Below are 22,026 nucleotides of genomic sequence, written 5' to 3'. Positions count from 1 at the left end.
TGAGAAAAAAGATACTTGGGATGAAAGTAGAGGTAAAAGGAAAGACGAGCAGGTGTGTGGAACATTAATCTTAAATTTAATCCGTTAGGAAGCAGAGGATAGCAGTTGAATTCAGGAAGAGATTAAGGTGCTTCATGGTTCAAACCAAAAGAAAAAATTTTTTTTTTCACTATAGATCTCCCTTTTGGTTGTTTTCTGCTGTTTTCTTGTTTTGATTGTCAGCCTTTTCAGGACTGTTTAATCTTTGTTGTGCTAAGTGTGTAAATTTTAGCATTATAGTAAGATGTGTATCAAGGCACTTAGAGTTGTGGGTTTTTAAGCCATAGAGAAGTACTTCAGTAGATGGTTTTATATCAGTGTGCATCTTCTTCAACAAAGGCAAACATGATTTACTAATCATTAGGAAAAAGAGGAGAGGAGAATTGTTGATTTGAGAAAGTTAAGAAAGATAAAAGTTGGAAAAATTAAACTAAAGTAGAAAGGATGTCGGACATACCAAAAGTGCTTTAAGAATGTCTATATATATTATTGCAGGTATTTTGGTATTCAGCCTTATTCTGGAGTTTCATTCTATTTTAATCTGCTCTTTTCTTTAGTTAACAGAAGTCCCTTCTCCCTTCAGGGGATGGGGGACAGGTTCACTTTGGGTTGGGTTGGTTGCGAAATCTGTCAGCTCGTTATTGCAAAAACTGATTTTGGTGCAAAAGATGAGTGGCACAATTTCTTTTGGCAGCAGCAAGTGAGATTAAATATGTAGTGAAACTATGGCTTTACTAAACTTTAGATTTGTAAACATAGCATTTATTTGCACATCTCCTGTATATGTTTACCATGCTCTAGAAGTGGGAGAGGGTACTGACATAGCAGACAATATTAGTCAGAATGAAAACAGCCTCTTACTCTGACAAAGCATCTATCTCATAATGCATTTGGATCTTTAGTCTATTGTTTGAATGTTTGAAGGAATGTTGCCTATATTTTTCTGTGTAACTGAGAACAAACCTCAATATTGTTATTTACAGCAATGTATTTTTTTGATTGTATGTTGTGTACATACATTTCTGATACTCTGACATTTCAATTTTTTAAATGTGGTTCAAATGCCCTCTTATGTGGAGTATGTTGAAACTTCAGCAGTGTAATCATCAGGCATGAGAAATCTGAACACAAGAAGCTGTAGGTTTAAGGTGATCCTAAACCATTATATATATCATTGTACACATGCACATGCTTCTGTTGTCTGGAACTTCAGGAGATGTGTTTCAAAATGAAGACTGCTTTCCATAGGATTAAATGTCGACTAGCATCTTTATCTGATATGTTCTCGCTGCTATCTTCAGCGGTGCTATTTCTGTTTTTCAAGTGGCATTCAGAAAGTTATTTTAAACCCAGTGCATATTCAGTTCATGTTATCAGCAGTCCAGAAATGACTTCTATAAGAGGGAGTACTTTTTAATTCAGAAATAGCTTGGCATAAGTCCAGCATTGTACTGCAATATAATTCTTCAGATAAAGCATTTTAAATGGTGTGCATATTCTTATATCTTAGCATAGCATCCGGCAGTTTCTGCAAGAGTTTTCGTCATGAGAGGATGTTATAACTTACTTGCGCTGTTCAGGTATTCAGTATAGAATTTTCTCTCTAGCTTTAATGATATTTTTGAAGGACAAATAAAAGCACTGCTGCTAATCCTATTACAGTTAAAACGTTTGAACTGAAGTTTGGAGTTCAGCAGTTAATGATACTACAACTTCAGCTGTCTGATATTGCAACATGTTGTGCATATAGGATTGATAAAGACTATCAGTCATAGTGATTTTTTTAATTCTGTATCTGTGAAATTGTTATATTCAACTAAGTCTTTTATTGTGCAGCACTTTACCCTTTCCTGTTGTCATATTGCAATATTGCCATTCCTGCAGATGCTGCTCTTCTCCATTAACGTTGTTTTATGGTTGAGGAGAAGAGCTAAAAGAGAAAAATAGTTTTCCATTTCTCTGTAAACCAAATAAAAAGCCCACCTGACATTAAATTAGGGTTTTTTTAGAAGGAAGCAAACTTGTCTGAGCTCAAATAATACAACTATTTAAGATCTGAAATAATTGCCTTTCTTACATTTCTACCACAAAACCAGAGGTGAGGGTAGAACAAAGACGTCCAGCTAGCCAGATTGCACCTCTACTGTAAAGGTAGAAGAAAAGCATAAAAGTAAATGCTACATTTCATTCCAAACCATGTCGTTGCATGCAGTTGTTTACAGCCATTACTTTTTGGGCCCTGGTTCAGGGTCGCTCTGATCAGAGGGCAAACTCCACTGGCTGTAACTGCAGGGCTTTTGGAGGACTGTTTTACAAAAGCATTTTATTTTTACGTATTTGCATGAAGTTTTACAAATAGTGAAGCCCTTTAATGGATTAGGTAGTAAATGCCAAATAACAATAATGATCTGATATGTAAATTTCCAGTTTAGAATGAATTGTTGTGTGATGCTTAACAGTTGATGCTAAATGAAATAAAATCTATAAGATAGGTGAGTTATTGTGAGGAAAAAAGTACACTTTTTGTGGATTAAAAATTAAAATGCTAGAATGCTAAATAAATATTTTTAAAAATCATTTATGAAAATATTTTTATTTTAAGGAGAAAGGTGCATTATGCAAGCTGCAAAAAGTTATGTTGTGTGTGGTTTTCCTTCTCAGAGAGCTAACTCTGGATTTTGGTAACTGGAAGAGTGAAGAGAGAAAAACTAGGGGAAAGAGGGGTACTGGTCTAGCAACTATGAGAAGCTAGAAGATGAGAAATAAATTTGTTAGCAAGGTGATTGAATATATTTAGGTTATGTTTTGATTAGATTCCTGATAAACTGATGCAGTTTTTTCCTGTTGTAACAAATGGTTATATTTGAATGAGAAAAAGTTGCCTTCTAAAAATTGTCTGCTACTACAAGTAACTGAAGCAGTTCATACTCTCAAGTCTTCTTAGCGCTTTGCTGAGAAAACATTTATTTAAAAAATTGTCTTTTCCAAGTGAGTGTCCTTTCAGGAGGGTTATTTCCATTGACTGTTGTTTAGGATAAAGCATAACAATATTGGAGTAAGCACCAAGTAACAGAACTTGCTTACTTAGAGATTCACATTGCACATCTGCCTCTATGCTGTATAGCTAAATTGTATCCTGCTTATCTAAATTTAATAGCTGTTCAACCATACCTATTTTGTCTGCAGTAGCACAGTACAGCATTTTCAATTGCAATATTTGTATGATCATGGTTTTGTCTGATTTAAGAACCTTATAAAGTTCTTCAAGGATCTACAGTCATTGTATTTCAGAGTATAAGCATCATCAGAATTGGATTAGATTGATAATGGCTGTTCTTCCTCCATGCCACTCTGTATAGACTTCAAGTCTTCTTTGCTTTTTGGTGTTGTATTACTGAAAAAATACGATACTACAATCCACCTATAGATATTGTTGACTGTAGGAAGGAAGGAAACAAACTCCACAGATATTTAAATGTTACTGATAAAAGGGTTTATAAATGCTAAATGTTTTTATAGACCTGACTAAGGGCGGGGGGAGGGGGGGAGTAATTTTTGTTGTTGTCGTCAAAATAATTTCTAATACTGTGGTAAAATTAACTCAAGTTGGGTGTCAGCTCTAAAGGTATTTTTCTTTCTCATTTAATTTTACTCCTCTCCTCAAAATAACTCAAAAGATCAGATGAAAATTTAAAATTTTACTTGGGCAAAAAAGTAGAAAAATCCCAATTTTTATTTGTGGTTACAAAATGCTTGCGCTATCCAGAAACACAAATGATTTTTGGATAAGTGGTAAGGTTAATGTGTAAGGATTTCCGTTAGATTAACAGTTGCAGTTTAAAATTATTATATTACAATTTTCTACAACTGCATGGTTACTGTGGTCATCATCCTTCAGTTAGAATTGACAAGTTACTTTGACTATAACAAGATTATGCTTATGGCTAATAGCATTCTTTCAGTACAAAGTGAGACAAAGTGTGGTGTTGATACATACACAGTTTACTTCATTTGGTAGAGATTATGCTAGTAAAATGTAAATGAGAGTCTTTAAAAAGGATGTAGTCTCTTTTTTTTTTAGGCTTCCCCCCCCCCCCCTCTTTTTTTGCTCCCTGAAAAGTGACTTGCCTGAAGGAAGGCTCTTCATTCTTTTTCTGTTGGGTAGGAAGGGGGAGTGGAAAATTTGAGGCTGCTTACATAATTGTCTGCATGGGGTGGAAGTGTGTGTATTATCACCAGGGAAAAGCAGCTGAAGTCTGAGCCATAGATTTTTATTTCTGTGTTTGAATTTCATTAAGAAAATAAGCAAACAATTCAAGGAAGCTCCTAACTGTGTGCTTTTGATTGATTTTAGGGTTGGTATTATGTATGCAGTGTATATAAGCTGAATTATATCATTTTATGCTTATGCAACACCTTCATGCTAGGATTTCAAGTGCACTTATCCCTGTTATGGGAAAACCTAAACTCTTCATTGTCTTTTTAAACCAAATATAGAAATTAAACATTTTAAGGGGAAAATCAATTATTTAATCCTCTTCCCTCCCGCCCCCACTCTTTTTTTAAGGCAATCTGCCTGGTTTGTAACCAGTGCTATTTGTCATTTTGTCACAGTTGTCAGTGCTACCGTTTTTATTTGAAATACAGAATACTGTATTGATTTCAGAAGCCTATACTTTTTTTTTTTTGCTGTTTATCTACAATTAGATATGCCAAGGCAACTTTGGACTTCCAGAGTTCAGTGTTATGTTTGTGATTCCTAGGTAACTGGAAATTGATTCATTTTCTAAAACACCATAGTTGTGTATAGGAATGCAAAGACAAAAAGGTGTCATAAACATCTGAAAAAAACCAAAGTATCAGTTGAACTGATACAACTTAACCATAATTATTTTGAAAGTAATTTCTGCTTTAGTATGTAGAGGTTCAGGAACTAAGAACAGTTTATGGCATATTAAATGTCAACCAGCTGGAGAAGTAATGGTCCTAAGTTCAGTAATTTTACTGAAATGTTATTTCTGAGTTTCAGTATTTTGTATACATAGCTATCTATGTTCCTACTGAGATGTAATTGCTTTTAGTTTGTTAAAATCCTCTTTCATTCTGGAAAGCAGTCAGTCACATTGTGAGATAAGTGCTTTTTTGCTTTTTTTATTCAAATATGAATATGTTTCAATGCATGACTTTATTTTTCCTTTCAGATGGTCTTATTATTGTTGGTGTCCATTCAGCGAAATTCCCAAACGAAAAAGTTCTGGACAACATTAAAAGTGCCATTCTGAGGTATAATATTGTCCACCCTGTAGTAAATGATGCAGATGCAACACTGTGGCATGAACTAGAAGTGTCTTGCTGGCCAACTCTGGTCATTCTTGGCCCTCGTGGAAATATGCTGTTTTCACTTGTTGGAGAGGGACACAGAGAGAAGTTGTTTTTATTTACTTCTATAACACTGAAATTCTACAAGGAGAGAGGACAAATCAAAGATAACAACATTGGAATAAAGCTATACAGAGACTCCCTTCCACCTTCTCCTCTGCTGTTTCCTGGCAAAGTGACCGTAGATAATTCAGGAGAGAGGCTGGTAATAGCAGACACTGGACATCATAGGATTTTGGTTACTCAAAAAAATGGACAAATTCTACACGCTATAGGAGGTAAGAGTATATAAGTTTATTACAGTAATTTTAGTTTAGGAGTAGAGTATGTTTGCTGGGCCTGCTAGGCTGATTCTTTTCTTAGAGGACCTAGCAGTTTATAAGCGTTGCCAGAATTTTTTTTTCTACTAAAATCACTTTTACTGGATGTGGGGTGATAATAGTATAGTACCATCAATGGGAGAGTCAGTTAATGCAATTGGTTGAGATGTCTAATCTTTTTTCTTTGTTCCACTGACTAAAGTTTTTATTTTCATGTGATGTTTTTTGTTTGGTGGTGGGTGTTCTTTCTTTAAATGAAGAGCATTTCCATATAGGATCCCCTTCTGGTTTTTAGAGGAGGGTAGAGCTATGAAAATAGTGAAAGTTAAGTTTTTTAACTTTAGTTACATTTGTTACAAAGGTTATATTAGTAACTTTTCACCTTTCAAAACTAATCTCTGTAACCATTTTTGTAAAATTACTATCTGCTTTACATTGTAAATCAAGAAAACTTGCACACTCTTTGTATGCTTTACTCTTTCGTAAATGAAATGTTCAGACTTGTTCTTTTTTTTAATCTGTTACAGTGATCAAAGTTACATTTTAATGCACCAAGTACATAGCTGTTAGGACAGTTCTTCTATGAGCAACCATAACAGACAAATTTAGGAAGTGGTTGAATCCCCAAACCATTGAAAACGGTGGTTTTCAGTGCTGTATGCTGATATGTCCTGTATTACGTAGTCTGGTATTGAGTAATGCATGTCCCATGGCAGGATTGATCCTACAAACCTCATAAAAATACCAGTGGCACTTGCTGTTTAAAGAAAGAAAATCTCTTGCTATTTGAAGTGACAGTGCATTGGACAGACAGACTAATTATCCAAGTTAACCTGGTAAAGGCCAGGTAAGGTAGTCTTAACACCCTTCTCCTATGGGAAGTACAAACAGGATTTCATGTGACGAAAGTGAGAGAATTTGGTTTCTGTTTGATATGTGAGATGAGGTCTCTGCCCACAAGCTACCCTTTAGTGCTCTGGGATAGTCATAGAATTATAGAAAGGTTTGGGTTGGAAGGGACCTCAAAGATCATCTAGTTCCAGCCCCCCTGCCATGGGCAGGGACACCCTCCACTAGACCACGTTGCCCAAAGCCTCATCCAGCCTGGCCTTGAACACTTCCAGGGAGGGGGCCTCCACAGCTTCTCTGGGCAACGTGTTCCAGTGCCTCACCACTCTAAGGGTAAAGAATTTCTTTCTAACATCTAATCTAAATTGACCCTCCTTCAGCTTAAACCCATTACCCCTTGTCCTGTCACTACACTCCCTGACAAACAGTCCCTCACCGTCTTTCCTGTAGGCCCCTTCAGGTCTGTAAGGCTGCTATAAGGTCTCCCCGGAGCTTTCTCTTCTCCAGGCTGAACAATCCCAACTCTCTCAGCCTTTCTCCATAGGAGAGGTGCTCCAGCCCTCTGATCAGCTTCGTGGCCTCCTCTGGACTCTCTCCAACAGCTCAATGCCTGTCTTGTACTGGGGTCCCCAGAGCTGGACACAGTACTCCAGGTGGGGTCTCACAAGAGCAGAGTAGAGGGGTAGGATCACCTGCATTAAACTGCAAGTCAGAGGGAAGTGTCCTAACCTCTGAACTGGTACCCCTCTTTCCTGTGGTACTCAGTGCTATTCCCTTCCTGAAGGTGTGCACCTGACACTTACAAGGGGAACTGCTGGAGTGTGACACACCAGCACCTTGGTGCTTTGTGTCTGTTAAGGTCTAAATTCTCTTCTGACTGTAGGTTGTAAAAGTTTGTGTATTTCGGTGACTCAGTTAAATGATTCAGTGGGCAGAAAATAATGTAATGAAGTTGATAATACAGTAATAAATGTGGGCATGCACAAAGGTTGAAATTACTATATTTGCATCATAAATCATGATGCACACATAACTCATATTAAATGTCTTCCGCTGACACATACTGCTAATGCTCTTTAAATGTTACTCCCTCTGAAACACGATGCTTACCTTCATACTGTTATATTCAGGTCATGTTCCTTTCTATTTGTTGATTGATTGTTGCAGAAGACTGTCACTCCATCATTCTCACTGTTCTTTTGTGTAATTAGTTCCATGTCATCTTCTTCCTAATTATTAATGAGAAAATGCTGCTAATCAGATATTAGTTTCATTCGTGATTACACCAAAATCTAAACCATTGAAATGGAGTTGAGTTACCGAAATTAAATTTTTCTTGCTGGCTTGCTTTGATGTATCAGGAATAAAAAAAGATGTAGTTTTTTATATCTGTCTTCTGTTGTTGTTGTTGTCCTTTGGTGCAAGGGAACAGGAACAGTTTCGACACCTATTAAGACTTCTCTTTGGAAGATGAGCTTAAAGAATCAGAGAACTTGCGGAGAATGAGTTCAAAACTTGATAGCACCAAGATATTGTAATTACATAGCACAGTGACTAAAATGAGACTACACAAAATTATTAATAATGTAAACTGTACCAGATGCTGTGAAAGCATCTCTTAGCATATGTAATTCTCTTACAGGTTTAAATGTATACACTTTATTTTTAAGTGTTGGGTTTTGGGTTGTTTTTTTTTCCTAAGATTACTTTTTAGTTTGCTTTGTTTCGTTTATAGGTCCAAACAGTGGAAGGAGAGATGGAAGATTTTCAGAGGCAGCTTTCAACTCACCACAAGGGATCGCTATAAAAAATGATGTTATTTATGTAGCTGATACAGAAAATCACCTAATTAGAAAGGTAAATTTTCCATAAGTAAATTTAAAATTTAATCTCTTATACCCTGTTCTACTTACATAGGTGAAAATTTACACCAAACAAATTAGTCCCTGAGTACCCTCAACATCGGGAAGAAAATTTGACCCAATATCTTATAAATAAATGCTGTTGTGGACTTTGTTTTTTTAAAGGGCTAGATATACTTTTGTGCTTCCTTTCAAATGAAGATGATATGCGCTACTTGTTCTAGCATAACTGATTTTAGTTTTCTAGTGACTTTTACTTTCCTATTATGAGAAACAGCTATTCTTAGTGCTGGAAGCAAAACTGCTTTTTTTCACTTCCAGTATTATCAGATTCTTAAGGCCCAACTTAAATGCCTCTATGCAAACACGTAGTATGGGGAATAAACGAGAGGAGTTGGAGACATGCAGGCCTGCAGGGCTATGATCTCATTGGCATCACGGAGACATGGTGGGATGGCTCCTATGACTGGAGTGTTGGAATGGAAGCATACAGGCTCTTTAGGAAGGACAGGCAAGGGAGACGAGGAGGGGGTGTCAGCCTCTATGCCAATGACCAGCTGGAGTGCATGGACTTCTGCCTGGGGATGGGTGAGGAGCTGATGGACAGCTTATGGGTCAGGATTAAAGGGAGGGCAGGACAGGGGACATGATAGTGGGGGTCTGCTACAGGCCACCCAACCAGGAAGACCAAGCGGATGAGGCCCTCTATAGATAGATAGGAGCAACCTCATGTTCACAGGCCCTGGTCCTCATGGGGGACTTCAACCACCCTGACATCTGTTGGAGAGACTGTGTGGTGCAGTCAACATGCAGGAGGGAAGGGATGCCATCCAGAGGGACCTTGACAGACTTGAGCTGTGGGCCTGTGCAAACCGCATGAAGTTCAACAAGGCCAAGTGCAAGGTCCTGCATGTGTGTCGGGGCAATCCCAAGCATAAATACAGGCTGGGCAGAGGATGGATTGAAGGCAGCCCTGAGGAGAATGACTTGGGAGTGTTGGTTGATGAGAAGCTCAACATGAGCTGGCAGTGTGTGCTTGAGGCCAGAAAGCCAACCAGATCCTGGCTGCATCAAAAACACCGTTACCAGCAGGTCGAGAGAAGTGATTCTCCCCTCTACTCCGCTCTTGTGAGACCCCACCTGCAGTACTGTGTCCAGCTCTGGGGTCCCCAGTACAAGACAGACATGGAGCTGTTGGAGAGAGTCCGGAGGAGGCCGCGAAGCTGATCAGAGGGCTGAAGCACTTCTCCTATGGAGAAAGGCTGAGAGAGTTGGGATTGTTCAGCCTGGAGAAGAGAAAGCTCCGGGGAGACCTTATAGCAGCCTTCCAGTACCTGAAGAGGCCTACAGGAAGGCTGGAGAGGGACTATTTCAAGGCCAGGCTGGATGGGACTTTGAGCAACCTGATCTAGTGGAGGGTGTCCCTGCCCATGGCAGGGGGGTTGGAACTAGATGATCTTTAAGGTCCTTCCAACCCAAACCATTCTATGATCCTATGATCATCTAAAGTTACTGCACTACTATGGTTCAGTGAATATCTATACTTCTGTTAGCTGTTTGGGTCTCTAAAGTACAGGTAACTGTTTTAATATCAGAATTGTCTGCATGTGGATTTTTTTTTTATTAAATGCCTGCAAGGTTTTAAACACATAAGAGTTACTCTTTACATATATTGCCATTGGATCTTACATTTGGTTAGGTCAAATTTAGAATAATCAGAAGTTAAGTAGTTTGAAGCAATATAATTTTACCTTATTATTAAAAGTATTTTATGTATCATGGAAGATCTTGTACTCAGATGCTCACCAATACATCTGATTCGTGATCAGAGAAGGTACTTCCTTATTCAGTTTGGGGTGCCTTTGTACTGTTAAGTAGGTTCATTCTGTGTTTCATTTCAAAGCACTGGTCCACAAACTCCCTGCATTCATTGTAGTTGGCTACCAGGTTTTATTCTGGAAAGGACCAAGGCTCGCTGCTGGTTAAATAAACATTGTAACTAAAAATGAGTAGTTTGCTCCAGGGTCCTCATCACTGTAGCCTGGTGACCACAGGAAATTAAGGGCTGCAGGTAGCAAAGACAGCACAGAAACATCTGAAGATCTGGATCATACTGCTTCAGCATTTTTCATTATAATTAGCTGTTCCTTTTCATCTAAATGTGCCATGAGGGTATCCAAGAATTTAAGTAAAACAACAACTACTGACATGCTTTCAAATGTTTGTGCAGGCCATGGGCCTTGCAAAAAGAGTGCCTTTACTGCTACAAAAGTTAGAAGACTTTATGTGTGAAAGACTCCCTTTTTAAATGATCATCACGATAAATTCATAAGAGGTATTGGAAGTCACTTAGAAAACAAGCAAAAGGTGAAGGAAAAATAAAGGGATTTAGGTTGCAGAAATGAAATAAAAACATTTTTTGCTCTAGGGCATGAAATAAACTGTAAAAATAATTTGCTTTGTACAGATTATTTTATATAGAGATGGGAGATACTGTTAAAGTATCTGAATTTTTATGTCGTATTCCTATAGAAGTTTAAAATAAAACATCCACATCCATTGTGTGAGTATTTCTTTAGAAAACTTTGATGCTTTTTTCTACAACTGCTGAGCAAACCTTGACAGAGCAGTGATAATTTTTATTGCATGTGGAGGAGAATACCAGGTGCGTGGCTTGCCTGCTGCTGTGTGCCTTTCTCCCCTCCCCTGCATCAGCAAGCATTGTGGTAAAATTAATTATTTTCCTACATAAACAAATACCTGAAATTTGTTAGGATTTTTTTTTTTTGTCAGCAAAAGCTCTCTGTTTTTGACATCCAGCTCAAATTATTTGTAACTTCGGTCAAGTTAATTTTGTACTTTCAGTGTGTATAATTATGCTTCTTGTAGATTGACCTGGAATTAGAGATGGTGAGCACTGTAGCAGGCATTGGGATACAAGGTGTTGATAAGGAAGGCGGAGCAAAAGGAGAAGAACAGCCTATCAGCTCTCCATGGGATGTCATCTTCGGAAATTCAAGTATTGTATCAGTTAAGCTTTTAGCATCTCATATTTACACATGCATGACTCTTTGCTAAATGTTTCCCTATTTTGGTAATAATCTGAGATATGAAAAAGTAAAGAGTTACTTTACAACTGAGTCTAAAAAACAGTGGTTTCATTTGCAAGTGATAACCACAGTTCTGCTCTGGATCCTGAAAAAAGTGAACTGTTACTTGATGGAAGAAAAATTTTTTTGTACAAGTTATATAGTTACTGGGTCCAAATACAGAAGGAAATTGCAATTGCTTTTGTTAGGCCAGTGCTTTATGCCAGAATCACTTCAGAAGCAGCTACATTTTGCAGGAAGTGAACATGGTCTAGAAGTTCCTTTCCTTGACTATACAGACATGTCTGACCACTTGTAAATATTTGAGTTTAAGAAATAAAAATAATTTTAGTTGAGGACCTCTGTTTATTCCTGTTTAGGTGACATAAAATCATTAGACTCAAGATCATGATAGTGTCAATCAGGTAGGAGAGGAATACCTCAGAAAAAAAACTTGCAATCATCAGAGGATAAAAATCAAATCTTTGCGTAATAGGATGCAGGAATCAGCTTCTGAGGATTTAAGTAGCTTTCTTTCCTGATTCACTTAAAACACACCTGAGCTTGACATCACATAACTGCCATGTTTTCAGCTGTTATTGACTGAGCTGATACTCTATTTTCTCATGTTTCCATTTCAATATAATTTAGAAGTTGAAGGTACCAGTTTGTTAACAATGACAGAACAACACTTTAATGTGGCATAAACCCCTTAGGTCAGTATTTCGGGCGTAAAAATTGACTTCCAATATTGGGACTTCTTGAATCTGCAGATGAATGGGATGGGGAAGTATCATGATTTAAGTCTAATATCTTTAAATTAGAGGTACTTTGCAAGATTAGTGAATTAGAACATTTTACTGACCTGGAAGCATTTGTTACCATCTTGGGACAGTTACAAGGGAGGAAAAGACACTCAAATTAAGTTTAAGGGAACGTGAAGCTAGTTCATAACTGTTGATTGTATAGAAGTCTTCTAGTACAAATATATTGTCAAGTATAAGCAGCGTACCACCAGCAACGTTGACTATTTAAATAAGCAACTGGCATAAATTTTTAGATTTAACACTTTTAGTAACATGTCTTTACAAAAAAAACCCACAACCAAAACAAAACACTTTTTTCAAAGGCTTTGTCAATAACCCTTACAATCTATGTTAAGCATATGGAATCCTACTTGCAAGAGAAAGGAGGGGTATCAGGAAGAGAATCTTACTGGATGTGGGTTGCTATTAATGAAGGCATGAGTTTTGCTGAATTTAATCCAATCTGATTTTCCTTTTGTGAACCTGTAGACTGTTGTGTGACTAGATGGTATAGTTTTCAAGGTATCTTGAACCAGCAAGCTGATCTCTGTGGGATGTTATTGCAGAGCTGTTTCGCAGATCAGCAAAGGAGACTAACAAATCATCAGTGCTTCAGAAACTTAAGCTGGTTAACAGAACTGTTCAAAATATCCTATAATTTTACTTTTCATTTTTCATGATGCTTTCTGTTTCTGCCAGTAGTTGAATATCTATTGATAGGTCTTAATTTTGAAAGCTCTGCTTGTTAAATGTTAATTGATATGATTGTTATCAACATGAACATAGTAATCACTGAATTAGTCACCTGTAGAGGATTAGTCATCTGCACTCTTCAACACTGACTGTTGAATTTTTATAAGTGTTTACATAAAAATCAGATCTTCTGAATGCACTCTGTACAGATGGGTATAGATTTTTTCATATTCAATTAGAACCTACTAGTCAATTATCTATTTAGTTCTCTACAAAATAGAATATAACCTGTCAGTTGAGAAGAGATAAATCAATTTCAGTTCCTTCTTTGAGAGTGTAATGGGCAAAATAGATAAAATGAAGGGGGGGAGTGCTTTCAGTTTCTTTTTAAGATATTTTTCTATGGTTTTGTGTGAGTAAAGTAAGCTAGGAAAAATTTAAATAACTATAATAGCTATATAAAATTATTTAGAAAGCTATGACCAGAGAGAGTTGTCAAAAGGGAGGGTTATATTGAGTGGAATGCTGACAGGAGTCTGTCCCAGAGCACGAGGAACCAGGACCACGTCTTGTAGTCTGCAGTGCATTTGTCTTACAGCATAGATACTGTCATGAGCTGCAGTGACTTCTTCAAGTTTGTTGCCAGACATCAAAATAGTTTGTCAACACTGCAGCCGAGTTTGTCAAAGTTGCACTGTTACTGCAAATTGTTTGAGCCTAGTAGGATTTTGTGTTACTATCCAGTATATCGTAGGATGCATTTCTTATTCAGTAAGTGCATGCAGAGCACGGTTTTGTAGGAAATCTTCACTGGCCTTGGCGGAGGCTCAACTTTCTGTTGGTGATTCTCTGTGCTGTCCTACAAGTTGATACTCATTTGTCAGTATACTAAAACTAGTATGCCAATGTCTCTTTGTGCATTTGGAGGGATGAAATAATTGATGAGAGTTTCAAAAATTACTTTTTTTGCATCCATACAGCAGTGCCCATTTTTTACGTATGCTTATATGTATCTCTGTGCAAGTTGCAGGAGGTAATGAACACTTCAACAACTTAGGGTCATTATTACACAACTTGTAAGTTTGACTTTTGTGTTGTTGCATGGCGTATGGGAAATACATCATACTTTCTCATTTTCCTTAGATCTATGTAGCTTAAACTGTATACAAGAGGCATTTTTTCTTTTCAGAAGATAGATTTATGGATTTTGTAGTTTTTAAACAAGTGATGCTTCTGTGAGTTTCATCTTAATGTCCAAAGCCATGCTAACCAGAACATGAAAGGGAGAAAAAAAGTTTAAATGTTTAAGCTGTTTACACTAGATAGTATTGAACAGCTTATGCTGACTTTTTTCAGTCTCAAGGAAAACCTTACCTCTTGAGAGAAAAATTTTCCTCTATCAGTTATATTTCTTGAGATTACTCCTACGTAAAGAGTATGTATTAATCAATTTTAATTTAAAATTTTCATGTGTAGTTTGTTGTGAAATTAAAAATCTTGAGGAAAAAAGTTCATGAGGGTGCAGATAAGTTAATACTCAGAACAGATACTACTAAGTGGCATGCTTTTAAGCATCCTCATAGTATTTCCATGAGATAATAGGCTTTTATTTCCCCATTTTATACAGATGCTGAGGTCTGAGGCAAAGAGATTAAGTGACCGTGAAATACCATTTAAAAGAAAGTTGGCACAAATGTCTCCCTTTAAGGTAGGGGAGTTAATGGAGACAAAACACATGCTAGGGTTCAGACAGACAGTATTATTCCTTGTCATCTTTTTTATTTCTTTAGTTGTGGCCACTGAGCTTGCGTTTTACCCTCCCTATTTAAAATTCTTGAATGAACTCCATGGATTAAATTCTGGCTTCCTCGAAGTTGGTGCTGAAATTTGCATTGACATAGATCATGCAGGAAATACAGGGGGAGGGCCAGCAGTTTAAATTACTGTGTGCTTTTTTAGCTTTCTCTGTTGTCCCCTTCTATTTTTATTCAGCGAGTGTTGAAAGCAAGTGATACTTAAATGCACAGTTGATCTGAGCGTGAAATGTTCTTGATAGCTGCATTCTTGCTGGAAGGAACAGGACAATGACCTGTGCTTGGTGACATAACTGTGTGTTTCACATTCCAAAATCTGGTCTTAAATTGCATGATTGTAATCTATTTATAGAAAGTCCAAAGTACAGTATTGACCATGCTTTCAGTAAACTAGTTGGAAATTTGTACGTCAGTTTAGGTCTTACATAGATATTATTTAAATGAAAGTACAGTATCTTATCATACTGCTACGATTTTTATAGGCCTTAAAAGGCAAAGGTATGTAATATTTTTTTTCTCTCCATGTTTCTGGTAGAGGATTATTTAGTACCACTGCATTCCAGAGGAAACACTTTTTTTTCTGAATCACTCATGGTGATTCTTCCCTAATTTTACAAAAAAATAAAGCAATAATCACTTCAGCAATAAGCAATTAGTACTTCCTGGTGAGCTCTGACCATATCTGAACTGTTTATGTCTTAACTGTCTGTATCTTGAAAGTATGCTTTCTACATGTCATTTTTCTTTTTCCTTCTAATCTGGTCTCATTCTGGCATTGAGGCCTTCACTGTCCTGTGAAAGGAATTTTCCTTAGTAATAGCTGAAAATAAAAGACCTGCTTTTGTGATCATCAGGGATTTATTTGGAATCATTTTTCTGGACAACTCAAAATTTGAATTACTTTAAACATATGTTGCATATGTAATATGACTGCATGTCTTAACATAAGGATGTAATGGGAGTTGTGACTGAATATCCAACAGTAATCCCACACAATTTAGTTTGACAAACTACGTTTCTAGTAAATTGGACTTCTCTACATCTTGACAAAATGGAGGATGATGATGACTTTCTGCAATAAAAAGAAGCATTTGGATTAGCAGAATTACCATTTTAACAGATGTCAAACTTAAAACATTTTGAAATCCATGACTTGAAATGCCCTCTATAAAAAATGATGATATTTGTACCTAGAGTGATGATTCCTCATTCTCTTTGTTCCACAATCTGTAGTCTTGTTCTGTGAATTAAATGCATGCTCATGATTAAGAAGTTAAAACTACAAAACAGATTTCTAAATACTAGTTCAGGTATCAGATACTGTTTTTAATGCAAAATTCCAGATGCAGAGTTGCTGAAAATAAACATCCTTAACAAGTCTTACAGAGACTTTGTCAGGCATGCTAGGGTCAGAATGAGACACAGTTTTTAACTGTTCTCATTTGACACTGAAAGTGTTTTGGAATATCGAATGTGAGAGTTGAGGGTCAGGGGAGATTGCAGTGCGAAGTACCCTCAAGTGCATGCATTTGCTGTGCCTAAATTGGAACGAATGAAACACATAACCAGACTTAGCTTTTTCTATAGCGATAATGACGTATCCCAACACTAAATAATCTAAATTAGTTCTTCCATATTAACAAACGCTAGCATTTCTACATTGGATTTTTTTAAGTATTTACTGCCATTACAGTTGCAAGGCCTGAGTTAGAAAACTTGGGAAATGATTATAGTCATCATTTTTAGCTCCCGTTTATCTCCCCTTGGTATCTATGTCCGAAGATTTATTTCCCTTGAGAGGGCAGGTATGTTAACTAAGGAGGAAAATTCCAGAAGCATTTTGTTTCATAAAGGGTTATGCTGTTTGCATGATGCAACGCTATGTGAAAGAGTGCCAGGAAAAAAAAAAGAAGGTAGCACAGGGAAAAAAAAAGAAGAAAATTAATTTTTACTCCTCTGAAAAGGATGATGTGTACTTGTAACAGTCCAGACTTAGGGTGCTAAAGCATTCCTTTGAGGCTTTGCTGTCTCTGTCTCACTGAAGAACAATGATTGTAGTTGTTTTGTCAGTCAGATTTGGATTTATTTTGCTAAACTTCCACTGACTTAAGACGAGACTTGTGTTCACGTGTGCACATAAGCAGCGTGCCTGTCTGTAAATCAGAGGATGTGTTATATAGCCCATTTTGCCTCGTGTTTTTGCAGAGGATGAGTGTACCAACAGACTTCTTCCTTGTTATTTCTTTTTTTAAAGGTAAAATTAGTAGGCAGGAATAATATTTTCAAACTTCGGTCTATTTAGAAAATGTCAGTGGTGCCAGCCATAAAATGTAACTTTGATTCCCAGGCTTTTAATTCCCAGACTGGAAGCATGTGGTCCCCAGACGGGGAAGCTGCAAGTGTGGGTAGTCCTGGGAATGGAATCTCTTCAGACAGATACTGCTGTTGACTGGTACAAAATAAAGTCTTTCCTGTGCATTCAGATTGACTCACAGTTAATGGTCAGCAGTATTACTGAACTGTTTAAAGTTGTGTGTATGTTCAAAGAGAATTCTTAAAACACAGATATACAGCAGAGGCACATTCAGGAACTTGAAAAGCACTGAAGCATCATATAATACAGAATGCCAGTGCATTCAGAGCTCCAGTTCATTATTAGTGAAGCTTTATAACATAAGCATATCACATTTGCAAGCCATACTTTGCTTTGATATAGGCAGCACTAAAGATAAGAAAGCGCATACCCTAATAAGGAGAAACTACACTGGATTTTTAAAACAGCTCAAGATAGGTTGGAATGTGGTGCTTAATTGAATAAATGTAAAAGAATTGCTTTGTTCTTTTATGTTGTTTTATAATAAATTCTTTAAAAATAAATTCTTTCCATTCAAGGATGATAAGGAGTTACGATAATGATGGCATTACCATAATTTTAGCATGCTGGTTCTCCCTGGCTGCCTTCCTCCTGCGAGAACAGTACAAGGATGACAATGGTGACATGTCCTCAAACTGTTCAGTCCTTAAAGAAGAGGTTTTTCTGTCTTTTGTTTCAGAACATAAAGCATTAAACTCTGTAGTGTCAGGACCATTGTGTGATTAAAAAACCTTAGCTGTGCAACTATAGACATTGTTTTTATTTTTCTGGTTTTGTATAAATTTTTTTATTAAAGTTCTGGCGTATTTTCCACAATTCAGTATGCTTGTGCTGTGTCCCTGCTTGCGTCCATCCTCTTTGTTCTAATTGCCATCCAGTAGAAAATATTTAAGTTGCATTAAAATTTATGATGGTTATGGAGCTCTTGCATAGTTTTTCTGTCTTGTTCTCTAGTTGGAGAGGATCTTCTTTCTATTGATCTTACATAATCAGTATAATTTGAAATTAATACTGATACTTTCCTCCTGTGTCTCATATTTGAAAAACCCTTCAGTGTGTAGAATTAGAGTAAGAAACTTTTTCAATAGAGCTGTCACAAGGGAGTTTTCAGTGAATGGAATTAAAGCATTGAATAGATGAAGAATGGAATAGATTTTTCTAAAGTGCTCAGTTCTAGTCTTACGCCTTCATTTCATTGGTGGATGAAGTGAATATTAAATAATTACCAAAGCACTTTTTGAGATCCCTCAGAATGAACTTCACAGCATAGCAAGATAATAAGCTCACTTTCTGAATTAACCAGTGATTTTAGCATTGTTCGTTCAGGGGCACTCAGGATAGTGGCAACTGAAAAGTGCAAGATATGCATCATGGAAACATAAAGTCCCGAAGTTGAACATACACTATATCAGAAGCAGTGAAACTAATTTGTAGGGCATTTTTCAATTTAAATCTCTCAGAAACAAGCTCTAATCAAAGGTGATTCTGTGGATTGTTGTTTTTGGGTTTGGTTTGGTTGGTTTTTTTTCTTATTGGGATGTTTTTGGCATGGCCAGTACTTTGGGAATGTCTCTGGCGACTCATAAAACGTGTGTATTCCAACTCATTTTGCAAACCTTCCTGCTCAATGAGAAGCTTTTAGGTGCTTTGGAAGTTTGATTTTTATTCTTGGAGCTCTAGTTTGCGTTGAAACATGGAGCCACATGGAGGTGCAGGAGAGAGTCAGCAGACTTCCTTTGATCACAGTCTTGGAAACTTCTGTCTTGATCCAAGAAACAGAAAAGGCTGAAGATAAATGACATTAAAATCATACCCGTACTACTCTGAAGAGGGCTCACAATATGAGGAAATTGATTCTGGAGACAGAAGGATGCTATTTTTTCCCCTCTCTGTATGCAGGTTTAGGATTAGAACAACAGCAGCAGGATCTCAGTTGGGGAGACTAGTGGTAATTTCATTTTAGGAAGATTGATTTGGACTAACTTCTCAGGTTTAAAATGCTTGCAAGCATTTTGTATATAATTGCTTTATTATGGAACTCCAAAAAAGGGCTGGGGAGGGGGAGGTATCAATTAGATTGTTTGCAGAAACAGCTATGAGCTGCATAGTGTTTTATAAGTTCATGTGAATAAAAGGTTTCTGTGAGCAATTTGAAGGTATTTTTCTGTTGACTGGCTAATAGTGATTCCAATACCTGATACATTCATTTAGAAAAACATTTTAATGTCTGACTAGACAGGACAGTTGTATACAATTCTATGTATAGACTAGTACAGAATTAGAAAGGTAATAGTGTACCTATTTTAATGCAGTTTTTAAATGTCAACTTTCTGTTCCTTAACATTTTCAGAAAAGACTAAGATAAGTAAATTTTGTTTGGGTTTGGTTTGGGGGTTTTTTAATGGTCTTTCACTGCTTGTCTTCATGTGTTCTTTCTTATGCTGTGATATGTTTAAAGCTATAGAGCATTTATATTTTTTTCTCTTTCCATTTGTATCACTTTATTTGTGAAGTATTATCTGGGCAAATGTTGTGTAATTTTACAGATTTGGTTTGGTGAATAGCAGCGTTACGCTTTGAGATGACACATTTGTGATACTACATGTACATGTGCACAGGGAGTACAACTTCAAAACTGGATGGTTAGTACAGGGGAAAATTAGTAACTGCCCACATCACATCTAATCTTTGAATAAACAGCAGTTGTTGCTCTCCAGAGAGTAAATCTACATGACACCGAAGCATCAGTTACCCTTATCTTAAAAACATTATGTACTCTGTACATAATGTAACAAAGGTACTGCCATTATTATTTCTCTCAAAACCTGTATACAATTGCCAGTAGTTTTTTGGAATATCTAATTTTGTCACTAGCTTAGTAAGAAAAGCCCTACGCCCAAAAAAAACATGCTTAGCAAAGATATGTACATATTTGCTGGCCAGTATGAATCCAAAAATAACAGGTGTAGCATGGACCCAATACAAAGTGTTGCAAAGAGTAAATCCCATTTGAAGTATTGCCACTACCAGGTAGGGATATTAAAACCACAATTTTATATTCTTGGGAAGAGTACAGAAGAAAAAATAGCAGAGTTCTTGGTAGATGATAGACATTCTCTCTCCTTTTTCTCTGTTTTTTTCATTGTGGGTTTAGTTTTTTTTTTCCACGTGGCAAAAGGTGAGCAGGAGCAGGGTTGGTTTGTTGATTTCTTTCTTTTATAAAACATTCCCAAAGATTTTTTTTTTTCATCTGTTTTTACACATCCATTGTTTAAAGTTTCAGGGACTCAGGAAGACGATGTTTTATGGATAGCAATGGCAGGCACTCATCAGGTATGGGCACTGATGTTGGAAGGTGGAAAACTACCAAAGGGAAGGTAAGCAGCTGTAATAAGAGACATGTGATCTTGCTGTTTATCTTGATAAAGAGCTTTCAAACCCCAAAGAGAGATATAATCAAATTACACTAAAAATAATTTTTCTCAACCTGTACTTAGCTTGAGGCTTGCTGCTTCTGTTCAGACTTAAAAGGCGTGTGTCCTTTAAAGTCTGCCTGCTTTTTCCCCCATCTGTTAGATTAAATGAAAGATGCTACTTTTGCTATAAAACTATGACTTGGTATGGTACATTTGTATAATTGAATGTTACTTTTCATTGCATTTGCTGAATTATCTAGTGATGAATGATAAACTGAGGTGAAATAAAAGCACAAAGGCATTGAATAATTCCTTGTGCTGCAGTACAGTTGGTTTTATAACTCACAAGTGCTTGTCCTGTAGCTTCTGTTTATGCATAATGTCTGAAGTATTTCAAACCCATTTTTGAACCTGGGTACTATTTCTCTTTAGTGATTTAAAGAAAGGAGTCTGCCTTCGATTCGCTGGGAGTGGAAACGAAGAGAACAGAAACAATGCATACCCACATAAGGCAGGCTTTGCACAGCCTTCGGGTCTCTCTCTGGCTTCTGAGGAACCATGGAACTGCCTTTTTGTAGCAGATAGCGAGAGCAGCACTGTGCGAACCATCTCTCTGAAAGACGGAGCAGTGAAGCACGTTGTAGGAGGAGAGAGAGATCCATTGGTAATCACTTCAAACTTCCCCACACTGCCCTACTAATATTCCTCAAGCCTGACGTGGAGGAACCACTTTTGGGGTGAGAGGGTAAATCAGTTTCCGTGGCCATCAATTTCTTAACTTCACTGCTTGCAATGCAAATGTGTGCCAGTTGTGACGCTCAGGTTGTAGTGCAGATTGTTGCTCCTTTGATAACAAATTACTTCACATTATTTTTAAAATAGCCAACTTGATTCAGCATTGTCTGGTCATTAAAGCCAGCTGGATTCATATTGATAACTTAAATGTGAGAGTTTCCATTTCCATGGTTAGCATCCACACTTCCCAGTTTTCAGTATCCTTGTTTTGAAGGTGTCTTGATTTTTTTTTTTTTAAGTCAGTGAATTTCCATTTAATTACAATCGTTTAAATTCATGCCAACATTGAATAATCAAATGTATTAATTTAATGAAATACTTTTTCAGAATTTGTTTGCCTTTGGTGATGTGGATGGAGCGGGCATAAATGCAAAGCTGCAGCATCCCTTAGGAGTAACATGGGACAAGAAAAGAAAACTGCTCTATGTGGCAGATTCCTATAATCATAAGGTAAGCATATAGTAGCTTTTTATATACAGGCTTTGTAATCTACTATGAAGGATTATTTTAGGAACATACAAAGATTGTGCTTAGTTCGGTTAAGCTGAGTAAACAAATGATATGAGTTCCTTTGTGGGTTCTTTTTCTTT

At 36.9% G+C, this 22,026-nt stretch overlaps 1 protein-coding gene across 1 annotated transcript in view; it reads left to right on the top strand.

The window, feature by feature from the left end:
* NHLRC2 (NHL repeat containing 2) overlaps window positions 1-22,026 on the top strand; it is a 38,383-nt gene that overhangs the window by 2,635 nt on the left and 13,722 nt on the right. Inside the window, exons 3-8 of the mRNA XM_054832783.1 lie at window positions 5,241-5,696; window positions 8,323-8,444; window positions 11,339-11,468; window positions 20,503-20,602; window positions 21,074-21,305; window positions 21,764-21,886. Of these exons, the coding sequence (XP_054688758.1) occupies window positions 5,241-5,696; window positions 8,323-8,444; window positions 11,339-11,468; window positions 20,503-20,602; window positions 21,074-21,305; window positions 21,764-21,886 (1,163 nt within the window). The remainder of the gene's footprint in view (window positions 1-5,240; window positions 5,697-8,322; window positions 8,445-11,338; window positions 11,469-20,502; window positions 20,603-21,073; window positions 21,306-21,763; window positions 21,887-22,026) is intronic.

This window comes from Grus americana, chromosome 7 (assembly GCF_028858705.1).
Source record: "Grus americana isolate bGruAme1 chromosome 7, bGruAme1.mat, whole genome shotgun sequence".
Classification (NCBI taxonomy): Eukaryota; Metazoa; Chordata; class Aves; order Gruiformes; family Gruidae; genus Grus; species Grus americana.
Note: the sequence above shows the minus strand (reverse complement) of the source record. Positions and strands in the feature narration are given on the sequence as shown.